General features: G+C 40.6%; 2 protein-coding genes across 2 annotated transcripts in view; one reads left to right on the top strand and one right to left on the bottom strand.

The window, feature by feature from the left end:
• The window catches only part of LOC148381761 (uncharacterized), a 35605-nt gene extending 26534 nt beyond the window's left edge, over nucleotides 1-9071 (bottom strand). Inside the window, exons 1-7 of the mRNA XM_088362668.1 lie at nucleotides 8212-9071; nucleotides 7868-7973; nucleotides 7394-7445; nucleotides 7150-7308; nucleotides 6879-7037; nucleotides 6335-6361; nucleotides 6023-6194 (exon numbers count right to left, since the gene is read on the bottom strand). Coding sequence (XP_088218794.1) covers nucleotides 6023-6194; nucleotides 6335-6361; nucleotides 6879-7037; nucleotides 7150-7308; nucleotides 7394-7445; nucleotides 7868-7969 — 671 coding nt within the window. The 5' untranslated portion in view covers nucleotides 7970-7973; nucleotides 8212-9071. The remainder of the gene's footprint in view (nucleotides 1-6022; nucleotides 6195-6334; nucleotides 6362-6878; nucleotides 7038-7149; nucleotides 7309-7393; nucleotides 7446-7867; nucleotides 7974-8211) is intronic.
• Nucleotides 9072-12950: 3879 nt separating this feature from the next.
• Nucleotides 12951-14053, top strand: LOC148381760 (trace amine-associated receptor 1-like). The gene has a single exon (XM_088361749.1). It carries the CDS (start codon nucleotides 12957-12959, stop codon nucleotides 13938-13940), a length of 984 nt encoding a protein of 327 aa, XP_088217875.1. The 5' UTR covers nucleotides 12951-12956; the 3' UTR covers nucleotides 13941-14053.
• The last annotated feature ends 2405 nt before the right edge of the window (nucleotides 14054-16458 follow it).

The following is a 16458-nucleotide window of genomic DNA, read 5'->3' as shown; positions in this document are numbered from 1 at the left end:
GGAGGGAGGGAGTCAGGGAGAAAAAAAATATGATTCCAGATAGGGGCAAAAGATTGTCCTTGTCAAATTGTATCCATCCATATACTACGTAGTATTTTCCATTGTCTTCACAGAAGTCGCAGAGCCTATGATTCCTAGATTATGCTGCTGGAGGGACTAGGTCTCACAGCTGGCCTACAAACACCTCAGCGGACGTGGTCTGAGATGGGGAAGTGTCCCGTTTTGGACTGGAGGTTCCGAAACCTAAACCTAACCTAACCCTGACCAGAAGGATCTTTAGAAAATGTATGGATGGACTCCATTTGACTCCATTTTAAAAATGGTTGTTTCAACACGTTTTTGGACTTACTTGAGATTGGTTTACAGGACTCTCCAAGTGGAGGCACTCCATATCTGCAGTCACAGGCTAATGGACTGGCATTGCTGCATCCACCATCCGTCAAACAGATGTCACACGACCAACCAAAGGACTCTTCGCACTGGCACTCAGGTCCTCCAGTAGCGTTTAGAGGGCAGGCTAAAAATGATATTGCGCCAAAGAATTCTTTAGTTACCTACCCATTTAATAACATATGATTTGAGCAGCTCGCAACATTTGTCCAGGAGACCGACCAATCAACAGAAACATATCCATCCTCACCTGTGGTCAAATTCCAACTTTGGAGTGCTAACTCTTCTGCTATCGCTAATGGGAAGGATGTATTCTTTAGAGCCTCCCTCAGTTGATTCCAGATCTCTGATGGCTCAGCGTTGGTTGGAGTGTCAACAATAAGAACAATGTCCACTAAAGTAGAGGGGCATCACAGGACGACACTTTTTAGTACATGTTCCTGCAACAGTTATGACCTACACAGCCTTATACAATACCTTCTATGGGTGGTGGACATGGGGCGATACCTGTGGAGGGAGTCAGGGAGAAAAAAAATATGATTCCAGATAGGGGCAAAAGATTGTCCTTGTCAAATTGTATCCATCCATATACTACGTAGTATTTTCCATTGTCTTCACAGAAGTCGCAGAGCCTATGATTCCTAGATTATGCTGCTGGAGGGACTAGGTCTCACAGCTGGCCTACAAACACCTCAGCGGACGTGGTCTGAGATGGGGAAGTGTCCCGTTTTGGACTGGAGGTTCCGAAACCTAAACCTAACCTAACCCTGACCAGAAGGATCTTTAGAAAATGTATGGATGGACTCCATTTGACTCCATTTTAAAAATGGTTGTTTCAACACGTTTTTGGACTTACTTGAGATTGGTTTACAGGACTCTCCAAGTGGAGGCACTCCATATCTGCAGTCACAGGCTAATGGACTGGCATTGCTGCATCCACCATCCGTCAAACAGATGTCACACGACCAACCAAAGGACTCTTCGCACTGGCACTCAGGTCCTCCAGTAGCGTTTAGAGGGCAGGCTAAAAATGATATTGCGCCAAAGAATTCTTTAGTTACCTACCCATTTAATAACATATGATTTGAGCAGCTCGCAACATTTGTCCAGGAGACCGACCAATCAACAGAAACATATCCATCCTCACCTGTGGTCAAATTCCAACTTTGGAGTGCTAACTCTTCTGCTATCGCTAATGGGAAGGATGTATTCTTTAGAGCCTCCCTCAGTTGATTCCAGATCTCTGATGGCTCAGCGTTGGTTGGAGTGTCAACAATAAGAACAATGTCCACTAAAGTAGAGGGGCATCACAGGACGACACTTTTTAGTACATGTTCCTGCAACAGTTATGACCTACACAGCCTTATACAATACCTTCTATGGGTGGTGGACATGGGGCGATACCTGTGGAGGGAGGGAGGGAGTCAGGGAGAAAAAAAATATGATTCCAGATAGGGGCAAAAGATTGTCCTTGTCAAATTGTATCCATCCATATACTACGTAGTATTTTCCATTGTCTTCACAGAAGTCGCAGAGCCTATGATTCCTAGATTATGCTGCTGGAGGGACTAGGTCTCACAGCTGGCCTACAAACACCTCAGCGGACGTGGTCTGAGATGGGGAAGTGTCCCGTTTTGGACTGGAGGTTCCGAAACCTAAACCTAACCGAACCCTGACCAGAAGGATCTTTAGAAAATGTATGGATGGACTCCATTTGACTCCATTTTAAAAATGGTTGTTTCAACACGTTTTTGGACTTACTTGAGATTGGTTTACAGGACTCTCCAAGTGGAGGCACTCCATATCTGCAGTCACAGGCTAATGGACTGGCATTGCTGCATCCACCATCCGTCAAACAGATGTCACACGACCAACCAAAGGACTCTTCGCACTGGCACTCAGGTCCTCCAGTAGCGTTTAGAGGGCAGGCTAAAAATGATATTGCGCCAAAGAATTCTTTAGTTACCTACCCATTTAATAACATATGATTTGAGCAGCTCGCAACATTTGTCCAGGAGACCGACCAATCAACAGAAACATATCCATCCTCACCTGTGGTCAAATTCCAACTTTGGAGTGCTAACTCTTCTGCTATCGCTAATGGGAAGGATGTATTCTTTAGAGCCTCCCTCAGTTGATTCCAGATCTCTGATGGCTCAGCGTTGGTTGGAGTGTCAACAATAAGAACAATGTCCACTAAAGTAGAGGGGCATCACAGGACGACACTTTTTAGTACATGTTCCTGCAACAGTTATGACCTACACAGCCTTATACAATACCTTCTATGGGTGGTGGACATGGGGCGATACCTGTGGAGGGAGGGAGGGAGTCAGGGAGAAAAAAAATATGATTCCAGATAGGGGCAAAAGATTGTCCTTGTCAAATTGTATCCATCCATATACTACGTAGTATTTTCCATTGTCTTCACAGAAGTCGCAGAGCCTATGATTCCTAGATTATGCTGCTGGAGGGACTAGGTCTCACAGCTGGCCTACAAACACCTCAGCGGACGTGGTCTGAGATGGGGAAGTGTCCCGTTTTGGACTGGAGGTTCCGAAACCTAAACCTAACCGAACCCTGACCAGAAGGATCTTTAGAAAATGTATGGATGGACTCCATTTGACTCCATTTTAAAAATGGTTGTTTCAACACGTTTTTGGACTTACTTGAGATTGGTTTACAGGACTCTCCAAGTGGAGGCACTCCATATCTGCAGTCACAGGCTAATGGACTGGCATTGCTGCATCCACCATCCGTCAAACAGATGTCACACGACCAACCAAAGGACTCTTCGCACTGGCACTCAGGTCCTCCAGTAGCGTTTAGAGGGCAGGCTAAAAATGATATTGCGCCAAAGAATTCTTTAGTTACCTACCCATTTAATAACATATGATTTGAGCAGCTCGCAACATTTGTCCAGGAGACCGACCAATCAACAGAAACATATCCATCCTCACCTGTGGTCAAATTCCAACTTTGGAGTGCTAACTCTTCTGCTATCGCTAATGGGAAGGATGTATTCTTTAGAGCCTCCCTCAGTTGATTCCAGATCTCTGATGGCTCAGCGTTGGTTGGAGTGTCAACAATAAGAACAATGTCCACTAAAGTAGAGGGGCATCACAGGACGACACTTTTTAGTACATGTTCCTGCAACAGTTATGACCTACACAGCCTTATACAATACCTTCTATGGATGGTGGACATGGGGCGATACCTGTGGAGGGAGGGAGTCAGGGAGAAAAAAAATATGATTCCAGATAGGGGCAAAAGATTGTCCTTGTCAAATTGTATCCATCCATATACTACGTAGTATTTTCCATTGTCTTCACAGAAGTCGCAGAGCCTATGATTCCTAGATTATGCTGCTGGAGGGACTAGGTCTCACAGCTGGCCTACAAACACCTCAGCGGACGTGGTCTGAGATGGGGAAGTGTCCCGTTTTGGACTGGAGGTTCCGAAACCTAAACCTAACCTAACCCTGACCAGAAGGATCTTTAGAAAATGGATGGATGGACTCCATTTGACTCCATTTTAAAAATGGTTGTTTCAACACGTTTTTGGACTTACTTGAGATTGGTTTACAGGACTCTCCAAGTGGAGGCACTCCATATCTGCAGTCACAGGCTAATGGACTGGCATTGCTGCATCCACCATCCGTCAAACAGATGTCACACGACCAACCAAAGGACTCTTCGCACTGGCACTCAGGTCCTCCAGTAGCGTTTAGAGGGCAGGCTAAAAATGATATTGCGCCAAAGAATTCTTTAGTTACCTACCCATTTAATAACATATGATTTGAGCAGCTCGCAACATTTGTCCAGGAGACCGACCAATCAACAGAAACATATCCATCCTCACCTGTGGTCAAATTCCAACTTTGGAGTGCTAACTCTTCTGCTATCGCTAATGGGAAGGATGTATTCTTTAGAGCCTCCCTCAGTTGATTCCAGATCTCTGATGGCTCAGCGTTGGTTGGAGTGTCAACAATAAGAACAATGTCCACTAAAGTAGAGGGGCATCACAGGACGACACTTTTTAGTACATGTTCCTGCAACAGTTATGACCTACACAGCCTTATACAATACCTTCTATGGGTGGTGGACATGGGGCGATACCTGTGGAGGGAGTCAGGGAGAAAAAAAATATGATTCCAGATAGGGGCAAAAGATTGTCCTTGTCAAATTGTATCCATCCATATACTACGTAGTATTTTCCATTGTCTTCACAGAAGTCGCAGAGCCTATGATTCCTAGATTATGCTGCTGGAGGGACTAGGTCTCACAGCTGGCCTACAAACACCTCAGCGGACGTGGTCTGAGATGGGGAAGTGTCCCGTTTTGGACTGGAGGTTCCGAAACCTAAACCTAACCTAACCCTGACCAGAAGGATCTTTAGAAAATGTATGGATGGACTCCATTTGACTCCATTTTAAAAATGGTTGTTTCAACACGTTTTTGGACTTACTTGAGATTGGTTTACAGGACTCTCCAAGTGGAGGCACTCCATATCTGCAGTCACAGGCTAATGGACTGGCATTGCTGCATCCACCATCCGTCAAACAGATGTCACACGACCAACCAAAGGACTCTTCGCACTGGCACTCAGGTCCTCCAGTAGCGTTTAGAGGGCAGGCTAAAAATGATATTGCGCCAAAGAATTCTTTAGTTACCTACCCATTTAATAACATATGATTTGAGCAGCTCGCAACATTTGTCCAGGAGACCGACCAATCAACAGAAACATATCCATCCTCACCTGTGGTCAAATTCCAACTTTGGAGTGCTAACTCTTCTGCTATCGCTAATGGGAAGGATGTATTCTTTAGAGCCTCCCTCAGTTGATTCCAGATCTCTGATGGCTCAGCGTTGGTTGGAGTGTCAACAATAAGAACAATGTCCACTAAAGTAGAGGGGCATCACAGGACGACACTTTTTAGTACATGTTCCTGCAACAGTTATGACCTACACAGCCTTATACAATACCTTCTATGGGTGGTGGACATGGGGCGATACCTGTGGAGGGAGGGAGGGAGTCAGGGAGAAAAAAAATATGATTCCAGATAGGGGCAAAAGATTGTCCTTGTCAAATTGTATCCATCCATATACTACGTAGTATTTTCCATTGTCTTCACAGAAGTCGCAGAGCCTATGATTCCTAGATTATGCTGCTGGAGGGACTAGGTCTCACAGCTGGCCTACAAACACCTCAGCGGACGTGGTCTGAGATGGGGAAGTGTCCCGTTTTGGACTGGAGGTTCCGAAACCTAAACCTAACCTAACCCTGACCAGAAGGATCTTTAGAAAATGTATGGATGGACTCCATTTGACTCCATTTTAAAAATGGTTGTTTCAACACGTTTTTGGACTTACTTGAGATTGGTTTACAGGACTCTCCAAGTGGAGGCACTCCATATCTGCAGTCACAGGCTAATGGACTGGCATTGCTGCATCCACCATCCGTCAAACAGATGTCACACGACCAACCAAAGGACTCTTCGCACTGGCACTCAGGTCCTCCAGTAGCGTTTAGAGGGCAGGCTAAAAATGATATTGCGCCAAAGAATTCTTTAGTTACCTACCCATTTAATAACATATGATTTGAGCAGCTCGCAACATTTGTCCAGGAGACCGACCAATCAACAGAAACATATCCATCCTCACCTGTGGTCAAATTCCAACTTTGGAGTGCTATTTCATCTGTTATATTTAATGGTAAGGATGAATTATCCACAGCGTCTCTTAGTAGATTAATTAACTCTGATGACTCAGTAATAGTTGGAATGTCCACTGTGATTACAATGTTCACTGATGTGACAGAAGAGCACAGAAGACGTGAAAAATCGTTAGCTACTGTATCGTGAAGAATCTTTTTCACTACCATTTTATTTTAAGGTCTGACAATTAAGGTATCTTGCACTATTTAAAGAAGTAATATAAAATAATACCTTCTGTTGGGTGCTGTAAGCTGATACCTGTGGAACACAATTACCAGAGGAACAACATGTAATTTTGTAAAAATACACAAAAGCTAAGAATCAATGTGCAGCATGTTGGTTAATGTGTCTGAGGGAGGAAGAGGGTCTTTCACAGAATGTTTCAAGCAGTCTAAAATTTATGCAAAATTTAATCAGTTGCATCACAGAATTTCGGCGGGTTTGGCGACAAAAAGGCCCAGTCATGTTTAGATGTATTTTTACTGCCTCAAAAGAGTTGGAGATTACATAAATGAAGTACCTGGAAGATAATTTTTGTTTATTCATTAAATGTATTTCGTCTCATTTTAATCTATGTTTCTTCTATTACCGCCCAAAGAGCATTGATGTTGCAGTGTCTAGTTCTCCTGTGTGTATGTTATTGACAGATTAAAAATGTTTAAAAAAATGCTAGACAAAATGGTACTTTGCCAGTTTGGACCTCCGAGGGGATCAATTGTGATTTCTGTCAGACCCCATCGGTGTCGTGAAACATTTCAATACGAACTGCACTTACTTGGTTCACAGACATGTCCAGTTGGAATTCCATTAATACAGTTGCAGTTTTCTGTGCTCACATTGCTACATGCACCAAAAGTGTCACAAATCTCCTCTGACCATAACAACTCATCTTCACAATGACACTGCTGTCCTCCAGTAGAATTTGGTATGCAGGCTGGAAAGAAATGGACGTGATGGTGTCAGCAATAACTAAGAAATTAACTAAAACATTAACTAAAAAAAAATTGTTAAATTAGTAACTTATGAGTAGTAACCAATCGTCACACCTGTGGTCAGATTTATGCTTGTCAGCATGAAATCATCTGTGATGTTGAATGGCAAAATGACATCTCCCACAGCATCCCTCAGTAGATCAGTGAACTCCGTTGGCTCTGGGTCATTTGGAATGTCCAGTAAAATGACCACAGTTACTGTGGGAAAACTTTCTGTGGACCGACATCAAAATAAAACAATAGATTTGGCTTCAGCACTGCTCTATTACCACACCAACTCCATTAAAACATGCCTCACCCTCTCTTTTCTCTCTGACATGTTTATGAGATAGTTGTCTGTCGGTCACATCCTGGAAAATATAAAACCCTGCTTGATTCACATAAAGTACCGATTAGTCATAATGTGGTTGAAAAAGTTGACATGACAGAAAACAATCAGAAACAATACCTCTGAATATTCTTAGGCATCAGGTAATTTCTTTTGGAATATAAACCACCTAACTGCAATTGATCCCATTACCTGTGACCTGGAACCAGTCAACCACAAGGCTTTCCAAGATCTGTTCATAAACATTTATCCGAAAAACACCGTTGATATTTTATTTCCAAAAATATACTGCAATTCCCTTTCCAAGGAAAGCATGACTACAGCTCTCCTATATACCACACAAGTTGAAAAGTAAACTGAGGGCTTCTCAATCACTTGGAAGTCCATTGTCCATTTGTCATTAAATAATAATTAGCAATTTGTTGCAATGCTATAAATTCTTACTTGCAAAACCAAATCTGTGAGTTGAGTGTAGCTCTCAGTCTCCCGAAAGATGTGTGCAGACAAAAAAAGAATGATGAATCTCAACGCCTTTAGTATTGTCATCTCCCTGAAGAGAGAAATTTGGATCATAATCGCATAAAAATTCAAAGTCTTTTGTGAATTCACACCAACCAACCAATTTTCCGACATTTCAGAAAATTAGGCAAGATTTGTTGCTCATCCTAGTTCCTCTACACACATAGCGAATCATGGCTCAGAATCTGCCCAGACTTAAAAGTGAATCAGGTAAACAGCTCAATCTGGGGTTTTCCAACTAGAGAATTACCGGATTTACAAGCACTGACCTGGGGTATGAGCACTGTATGGTGGCAGTCCTGGACTTGTCCTGCCTCAAACACTCAACTCAGTCCATCTGCACTTGTTCAAAGATGACTAAAACAAACCACAGCTGTATACAAAGTGATGTAAACAAAATAAAAAACAGTCAGGTAAAAACAAAGACAGTTAAAACTATAACAAAATATCCAAAACACTAAACACATCATAAAACAATAAAACAATGCAGTCTCATAACAAGAGTTTTAAAGATGGACTTACCTAATGTCTCTAATATGGCACTGCTTTGCATTAGTCACCCAGCATAATAATTCCAAGGTGTGATTATGAATGATGTAGCAGTTTTGCATATTTGGTGTTATGGTTGTATCAGGTTTGCATATTTGCATCCAGATCTATTTGCTTGCGCAATCGAGTTGATCCTATTTTTTTTATATGCAAACCTTTAGAAAATCAGTCACATTCACACTATGGACAATTTCGAGTCTGCAGTTTTGTTCATGCAATTTTTCAAAGAATTGATGAAATGAATCAATAAAGAATTGGGAATGCTGTTGCACGGAGTTTTTAGATGGGCCACCAGAAGAGAAGAGTGAGAAAGACACACATGAAAACAATAACAGTATAAAACAATATTAAGAGTACTTGCACATTACATAGGATTTGAATTCTACAGTATTGACATGTGGAAAATCCTGTGAGGAAGACCCGTAACAGATAGCAAAAAAGTTGGGACAAGGAAAGATAGGATAAGACAAGACAGAAATGGACAAATTTATTGAGGTACCTGTGCTGGTTTTAACTTTTCTTTTCACTTGAATGCAGTGCTATGATTATAAAATTTCAACAATTGTTATACACTGAAAAATAAATAAAGTCAATTAATTAGATTATGATTAGCATGTTTTAAAAAAAAAATCACCCAATCAAGAAAAAACTCTCAAACAAATGTAAAATATGTTTTTTTTTACACAGATCTCAAGTACCATGTACAATTTACAACATAAGAAAGAGAGATGTGTTTATTTACCTTTTGTCTTCCATTCATTTGGGAAAAAAACCCCACTTGTTTCACTGACGACTTGAAGAAACGTGTAGCTGAGGCGGCCATCCATCTACTTTGTTTCCTGGAATAAGAGTACAGGATGCACACCAGTCTGACAGGTTCAGCTGCTTCACAAAGATAGAACAATAAAAATCATTAAGCATTGACTGGAATTTACCCAGTAGCTTCTTCATTTATTGATGTTAAGAACAATCACAGGCTACAAAATTATCAAGGTGACTCCCAGTTCCAGCTTCCAACTGAGAATTTCTTCATTTGTTCTTTTTTTTTTTTCCATTTATGATTCATTTGACTCATTACAATCCCTCAAGGGTAACTCCAAACATATTTGCGGTGTATTTTAGGGTTGCACATCACATTTGAAACAGATCACACACGTGCAGGCAGGTAAGGAGAGACGTTAGAAACAGCGCTGCACTTTTTGAGGCGAGTGAGTGTGAGGACCATGAGCTTTTGCTCTAGGGCATTCATTCTGTTGTTTAATTTTGTAGAAAATAAATAAGCAGATCACAGATATATGACAGTAAAAAAAAATATAGAATTACTCAATTCAGTTTTCCTAAGTTTATTTTAAATTAATACCATTAGTGTTTATGCTAATTCAGCCAGTATTGATGAGAATTAGTATTGCTACTGTGTACAAAAGTTTGGGATCACCCAGGCAATTCAATGAAAACTAACTTAATTGCACAAGTTTTTTTTTAATCTAGCCTTCTAACACAATTAGCACAATGGACCATTAGAACACTGGAAACATGGTTGCTGGAAATGGGCCTCTACAACTATGTGGATATTGCATTAAAACCAGACGTTTGCAGCTAGAATAGTCATTTCCAAGATTTACAACATCCTGGTTACCCTCATTGAGAAAATAGCGATTTTAATTTAAAAATAAGGACATTTCTAAGTGACCCTAAACTTTCTAATACTGACTTTTAAGGCTTAAATTTAAAGATACTGAGTCGTGTTTTTCCACGCTTGCTTAATTAGCGACTAAACAGTAAAAACTTCCCCGAGGGTTCTTCACTGCTAGATCTAACAAGTTTGTGATCAATTTAGCAACGTATGAGTCATTGTTTGGATCGTTAAAATGTTGTGTTCATATTTTGCTCAATTAGTTCTGTTAAACAAAGGACAATGAGGCCCCTGGTTGAAAAGGTGAGATGCTTGGGAAAAGGTGATTATGTTCAAGTATATGTTAGTGACGTGTGCGTGTATGTGTGTGTGTGTGTGTGTGTGTGTGTGTGTGTATGTTTTCATAACAAAGCCAGCCTAGGGACCTACATACAAACACCACACATAGTTCACACCTTTAATTGGAGTCTGTTGCATCACACCAAACGAACATGATTATATTGACATTAGACACAATTTAGATGTAATAATTTAACATTCAGAACTCTCAAAGACCACTCTTTTTTCTTCCAAGAAAAATCTATTTTTATTGTAAGAACCATAACTAATCGGAAATGGGCAGAATGGTGGATTACATTAAACTGAATCACATTCACATTTTGGGCATTTTTGATTTTGGCTCTGGCCTTCTTGTGTGGAGATTGTATGTGCTCCTCGTGTTTGTGTGGGTTTCCCCCGGGATCTCCGGTTTACTCCCACATTCCCAAAAAATGCATGGTAGGCCAACTGACCACTCCAAAGTGAATGAGAGTGCAAATACCATATTTTCCGGACTATAAGGCGCACCTAAGAGGCTGGGGAGCATCACATCTGACACCCTGACCACCAATACTGGAGCCCCTCAGGGGTGCGTTCTCTCCCCACTGCTCTTCTCCCTCTACACCAACGATTTCTCCACAAGTGACTCTTCTGTGAAGCTCCTGAAGTATGCAGACGACACCACTCTCATCGGACTGATCCAGAACGGTGATGAGACTGCGTACAGACAGGAGGTGGAGCGGCTGGTCCACTGGTGCAGCCAAAACCACCTGGACCTGAACCCACTCAAGACCGTGGAGATGACAGTGGACTTCAGGCGAGGCCCTTCACCACTTTCACCCCTCACTATCCACAGTAATACTATTCTCTCATCAGACACCTTCAAGTTCCTGGGAACCACAATCTCTCAGGACCTGAAATGGACCGGCCACATAGACTCTGTCCGGAAGAAGGCCCAGCAGAGGCTGTACTTCCTGAGACAGCTCAAGAAGTTCAACCTGCCGCGGGAGCTGCTGAAGACCTTCTACACTGCCATCATCCAGTCTGTCCTCTGCACCTCCATCACTGTCTGGTTTGGATCGGCCTCCAAACAAGACAAGCACAGACTGCAACGGACAATAAGGACTGCAGAAAAGATAATTGGAATCAACCTCCCATCTATCCAAGACTTGTACCTGTCCAGGACCAGGAAACATGCAAGTAACATCTCAACAGACCCTTCGCACCCAGGTTGCAGCCTGTTTGAACTACTCCCCTCCGGACGCCGTTATAGAGCTCTGTACATTAAAACCAGCAGACGCAGAGACAGCTTCTTCCCCCAGGATGTCGCTCTGATGAACTCACACCACTCTTAGAGTCTCAGAGTCATTACTGTGCAATAACATCCCGCTTTCCACACCTTTTTTGTCTACACTGTTTGTACTATGTGTCCTCTCTGTATCCATTGCAGCCTGGTTATCCTAGAAGAGGGACCCTCCCATCTGTGGTCTCTTCTCAAGGTTTCTCATTTCCCCTAGCTGGAGTTTTGAGTTTTTCCTTGCCCGCTTGGGAGTTTAAGATCAGTTTAAGATCAGGGGATGTTTGAGAATATCTTTCGTTTTTCACATGTCCTGAGTGTTGTTGTTAGTCACCTAAATGTTGAACAGAGGCTGTGATTTACCGAAGTCAAATTCCTTGTTTGGCACGTTCAAACATGGCGAATAAAAAACTCTTGAATCTTGACTGTCTTGAATCTAAAAACCTAATTTTCTCAAAAGCCGACAGTGCGCCTTATAGTCCGGTGCGCCTTATATATGGACCAAATTCCTAAATTTAAACTGGCCTGAAGCATTGTGTCATGAAATCAATCATAAGTGGCCCGCTGAAGACTATGAATCATGAATCAAAAAGACTATGGATCATTATTTTGTGATTAGAAAGTAATTTGTTGCGTCTGAAGTTGAAATAAAAAAGATAAAATGGAGAATGATTTGATTTGGATTCAAAATCTGACATGATGCATTCATGGTACGGTTTATAGTCCATTGCGCTTTATATAAGGACAAAGTTTTAAAATGGACCACTCATTGAAGGTGCGCCTTATAGTCCGGTGCGCCTTATAGCCCGGAAAATACGGTAGTTGTTTGTCTATATGTCCGCTTTTTAGACCACTGCGAGGATGAGGGGCGGGGCACACCGGTGGTGGGCCACATTCAGAGCCAGACGAGGGCAAGGATGTCTCACAGGGGTCGCCATAGGCATAGCTAATGTTTCTGGAAGCCGCAAGACAACCCTATGACGTCATGCAAAAACGTGCATTTTAATTGGACGAAATATCTGCCTTCAATACTATAAAGATGAAGGGGTTCAAACGTGTTGCTCAAAAAGTGAGTGTAACACTGATGCACTTATAAACTTGGTAAGCTTTGTTGTTTTCATGAATGTTGATGTTTTATTTTTTTCATGTGCAAGTTGATCAATGCTTTTCATGCAAATAATAATTAAATAAATGTTTATTCACAGGAATCCAGAAGAATGGAACCAGACCTGACCGACATTTTTACTAACATACATCCCTGCTATGTATTAGATAATACAACATACATATTTACGAGTAATCCGTCTATTATATGTGTTTCACTGTATGTTTTTCTTGGTTTATTATGTATTTGTATAATATGTGGAAACCTCCTTGTAATAATCTCAGTCATATACTTTAAACAGCTCCACATACATACTAACTATCTCATTTTGTCTTTAGCTGTGGCTGATATATTGGTCGGAGTTTTGGTTTTTCCTTTAAGTATGTCTTTCACCATATTCTCCTGTTGGCATCACGAAGGCCTGTTTTGTAAAATACGAGACAGTTTTGATATCACGCTGAGTACAACTTCAATTTTAAATCTTTGTTGTATTTCAATTGACAGATATAACGCAGTGTGCCACCCTCTGACCTACAGAAGTAAAATAAATGATCAAATTATTGTCATCATGATCATGGTAAGCTGGGGTCTTGCTGCAATAATAGGAATTGGAATTACAGTAGTAGGATTTAGTCTCGGGAAATGTGAAGAAAGCTGCCTAATGGATGCAATGATTTCCATCTCTGTATCATGCATATTTGCCTTTTATATTCCAGTTATCATAATGCTTAGTATCTACTTGAAAATTTTTCTTGTTGCACAGAAACAAGTACGCAGCATCCAGAGTACGGCATGTACAATGTCAGGATCAAGTGTCAGTAAAATGGAGAGGAAAGCTACCAAAACTCTAGCTACTGTTATGGGAGTTTTTATTTTATGTTGGGCACCATTCTTCATTTACTTCGTCTTTCAGCCTTTAATATATAATGTAAGTCCGATCGCTGTGTTGGAAACGCTAAATTGGCTTGCGCTTTTAAATTCATTGCTTAACCCATTGATTTATGCTATCTTTTACAGCCGGTTCAGAACAGCTTATCGACTGATCATTACTGGGAAAATATTTCAAGGCGATTTTACAAATACACAACTCTTTTAATTTGGATATTATTGCAATTCTCAGTGTTTAAATGTAATCAGACATTTTTGGCATGTATATTTAGTTGTTCCTCTCTTATTCTTATTAATCTTCGTGTCTACTTGAGCAGTAAGGACCATCTGATGGGCTAAATACCTCCCGCAACTGCACAACTGTAAATAGCATGTGGAGTTTGTATTCCTGCAGGATTGGAATGTCTAATAAATATACTGAAGAGCCCAAACTTGCAGTTTTGCTTGTTTGTGAATTGTCTTTGCCGTAAATTTAAATTTATTATCTCAAAGCCGTGACCCGATTGTACATTTTTTTAATCTATACACAGTACTTTTTGATCTACATGGTAGTTTGCAAAACACCATTTAATAAAGTCTTGCAACAAAACCTAACATTTACTATTTATACTATGCATATGTAAAATTGTGTTGTTACGTTGTTTACTTTTGGTTCGCTTGTTGTTTGATCAGGTATTTCACCAATTCCCTTATGTCTGTTTGCTATTATTATCTGCTCCTTTCGTGACAACAACTCATATCGTACATTTCACATACTACATATCTCCTATGTTACAAAAACAATCTGATCGTTTCCTGGTTGCAGTGCAAGCTTTCTGGCAGCCTAATTGGCATCATTACTATCTCAGCAATGTTGTTGCAGCTTCGCTGTCATTCTCAGTAATGCAGCCTCGCCCATGTTACATGTCATTTGGTACTTCCCCCTCCTCTTCCCTTAGGTCTCATTTTACTTTAGAAAATAGTTCAGTATTTACGAGTAGGTGACTGAAACACACTCTGTATACTGTGTTTTTACATTACAAATGACAGTAACAATACTCAGCTGTCAAGATAAGATAAATTGGGATAACTTAAGTTACCTCTACAATGGGGGAATTTGCATACAGAAATATATTTGGATACAGAAAGTCAAAAAATAATACGCAAGAGAAGACATTCATACATACAAAAAGCACATTGCACAAAATAGTATAGAACTTTTGTACTTTTGAATTAAATATTCAAATTGGGTGTAATTTTACAGGGGCTTCAACTTCTTTTGTTGTTAAATCCAGTACAATATATTTAACTTTGAAGTACAACACATTTGCCTTCAATAGTTAATCAACTATGATAATTATGTATCTTTTGTTGTTTTATTAACAAATTAAATATGTAATGAAATTATTATTTGATTACATTTTAAAGTTTTTATGAATATAATAGCGGTCACAGTGTCAGAGTAGGACGCTGGATTTTACATGGTGGCAGAAGTCTCATGAACTTGTTGATGATTTCAAAACATTAACCTGATTGTGGTAAGAGGCGGCAGCATTCTTTGCACTGTTGACTCACATGCACGAAGAATTCTGCTTCCTCGTTGCACAGTGCACAGCATCGGCGAGCTAATTTAATAGGAGTGACCCTCATAATAAAAATCATAATGAATTAATCATTATGTGATAGGCACAATGCAGTCAATCATAATTAAAAGCTCGCCGCTGATTACAGCTAATGCTAACTTCCAGCTTCACTTTATTACGTCAGGATGTTGCTTGGATGTTTTTCATGTTGTGGAATCAATGTCTCTATTAAAACCGTGGAGTTAAACACTCGACCTTTGGTTTAATGACAGAACACGCGCTAAAAAGGAGAGCTGCAAAGGTGAAAGGATAAGCTGCAGGTTCTTATCAAATCTGGAATGCCTGCTGGCATAATTACCAGATCGCAGTTCTAGAGGCCAAAAACACTTTTTTAGATGATCATAATGTCGTGGAGGTTTTCTAGTTAGGTTTTAAGATTTGACATAGCAGAGTTTGCCCTGTTACGAGTTTTGAATGACATGCGCTGGATGACTATGTGTGTCTAGTTTTGTTGGATTTAACTGCAGTAATATATACGGTGGATAATATTTGTTGTCTCAGGGGGGGGCATTAGAGGTCACGCCCTTGAGTAGTTTAAATACTATTTGCCTGACAAAACTTTTTTATTAGCCTTGGTTGGTCTGAATCCCACACTGCCCCACTGTCATCTGGTGTTCCACAAGGTTCAATGCTGAGCCTCTCTATTTTCATTGTATCTACTGCCTTTCGGTTCCATCCTAAGGAAACAACATATTTCCTTCCACTGTTTTGCGGATGACAATCAGATCTATGTCCCGCTAAGCAAAAATGACGCTTTTCAGTGAGGCCACTTTTGTCCTGTCTCAAAGAAATTAAGACCTGGATGTCACTCTTTGGAATGTCCTGCCACTTAATCAATCACTTAATCAAAATGCTTTGCTGCCTACTTTGAAATTTATCTTAAAACACTTAGACATTCTTTGGCTGAGACTTGGTTTTGCTTGGACTGTTATTGTGTTTTAACTGTTTTTTCTTTTTATTAAATTATTGTTTTCCCTGTGTTTTTATATGCATAAGTTAATTTGCAGCGTGGGTTGCTTTAAGGTCCTCAATAAATACAGTTGACTTGTATGTTCTTAAAACTGCCTTTTCAACAAATGCAGGGCATACCCCCCCCCCCCCCAT

This window comes from Syngnathus floridae, chromosome 19, assembly GCF_059516105.1.
Source record: "Syngnathus floridae isolate MCC-2025c chromosome 19, RoL_Sflo_1.0, whole genome shotgun sequence".
Classification (NCBI taxonomy): Eukaryota; Metazoa; Chordata; class Actinopteri; order Syngnathiformes; family Syngnathidae; genus Syngnathus; species Syngnathus floridae.
Note: the sequence above shows the minus strand (reverse complement) of the source record. Positions and strands in the feature narration are given on the sequence as shown.

What these genes read in the sequence shown, in the direction of transcription:
- LOC148381760 (XM_088361749.1), top strand. Translation starts at nt 12,957, where the DNA reads ATGGAACCAGACCTGACCGACATTTTTACTAACATACATCCCTGCTAT.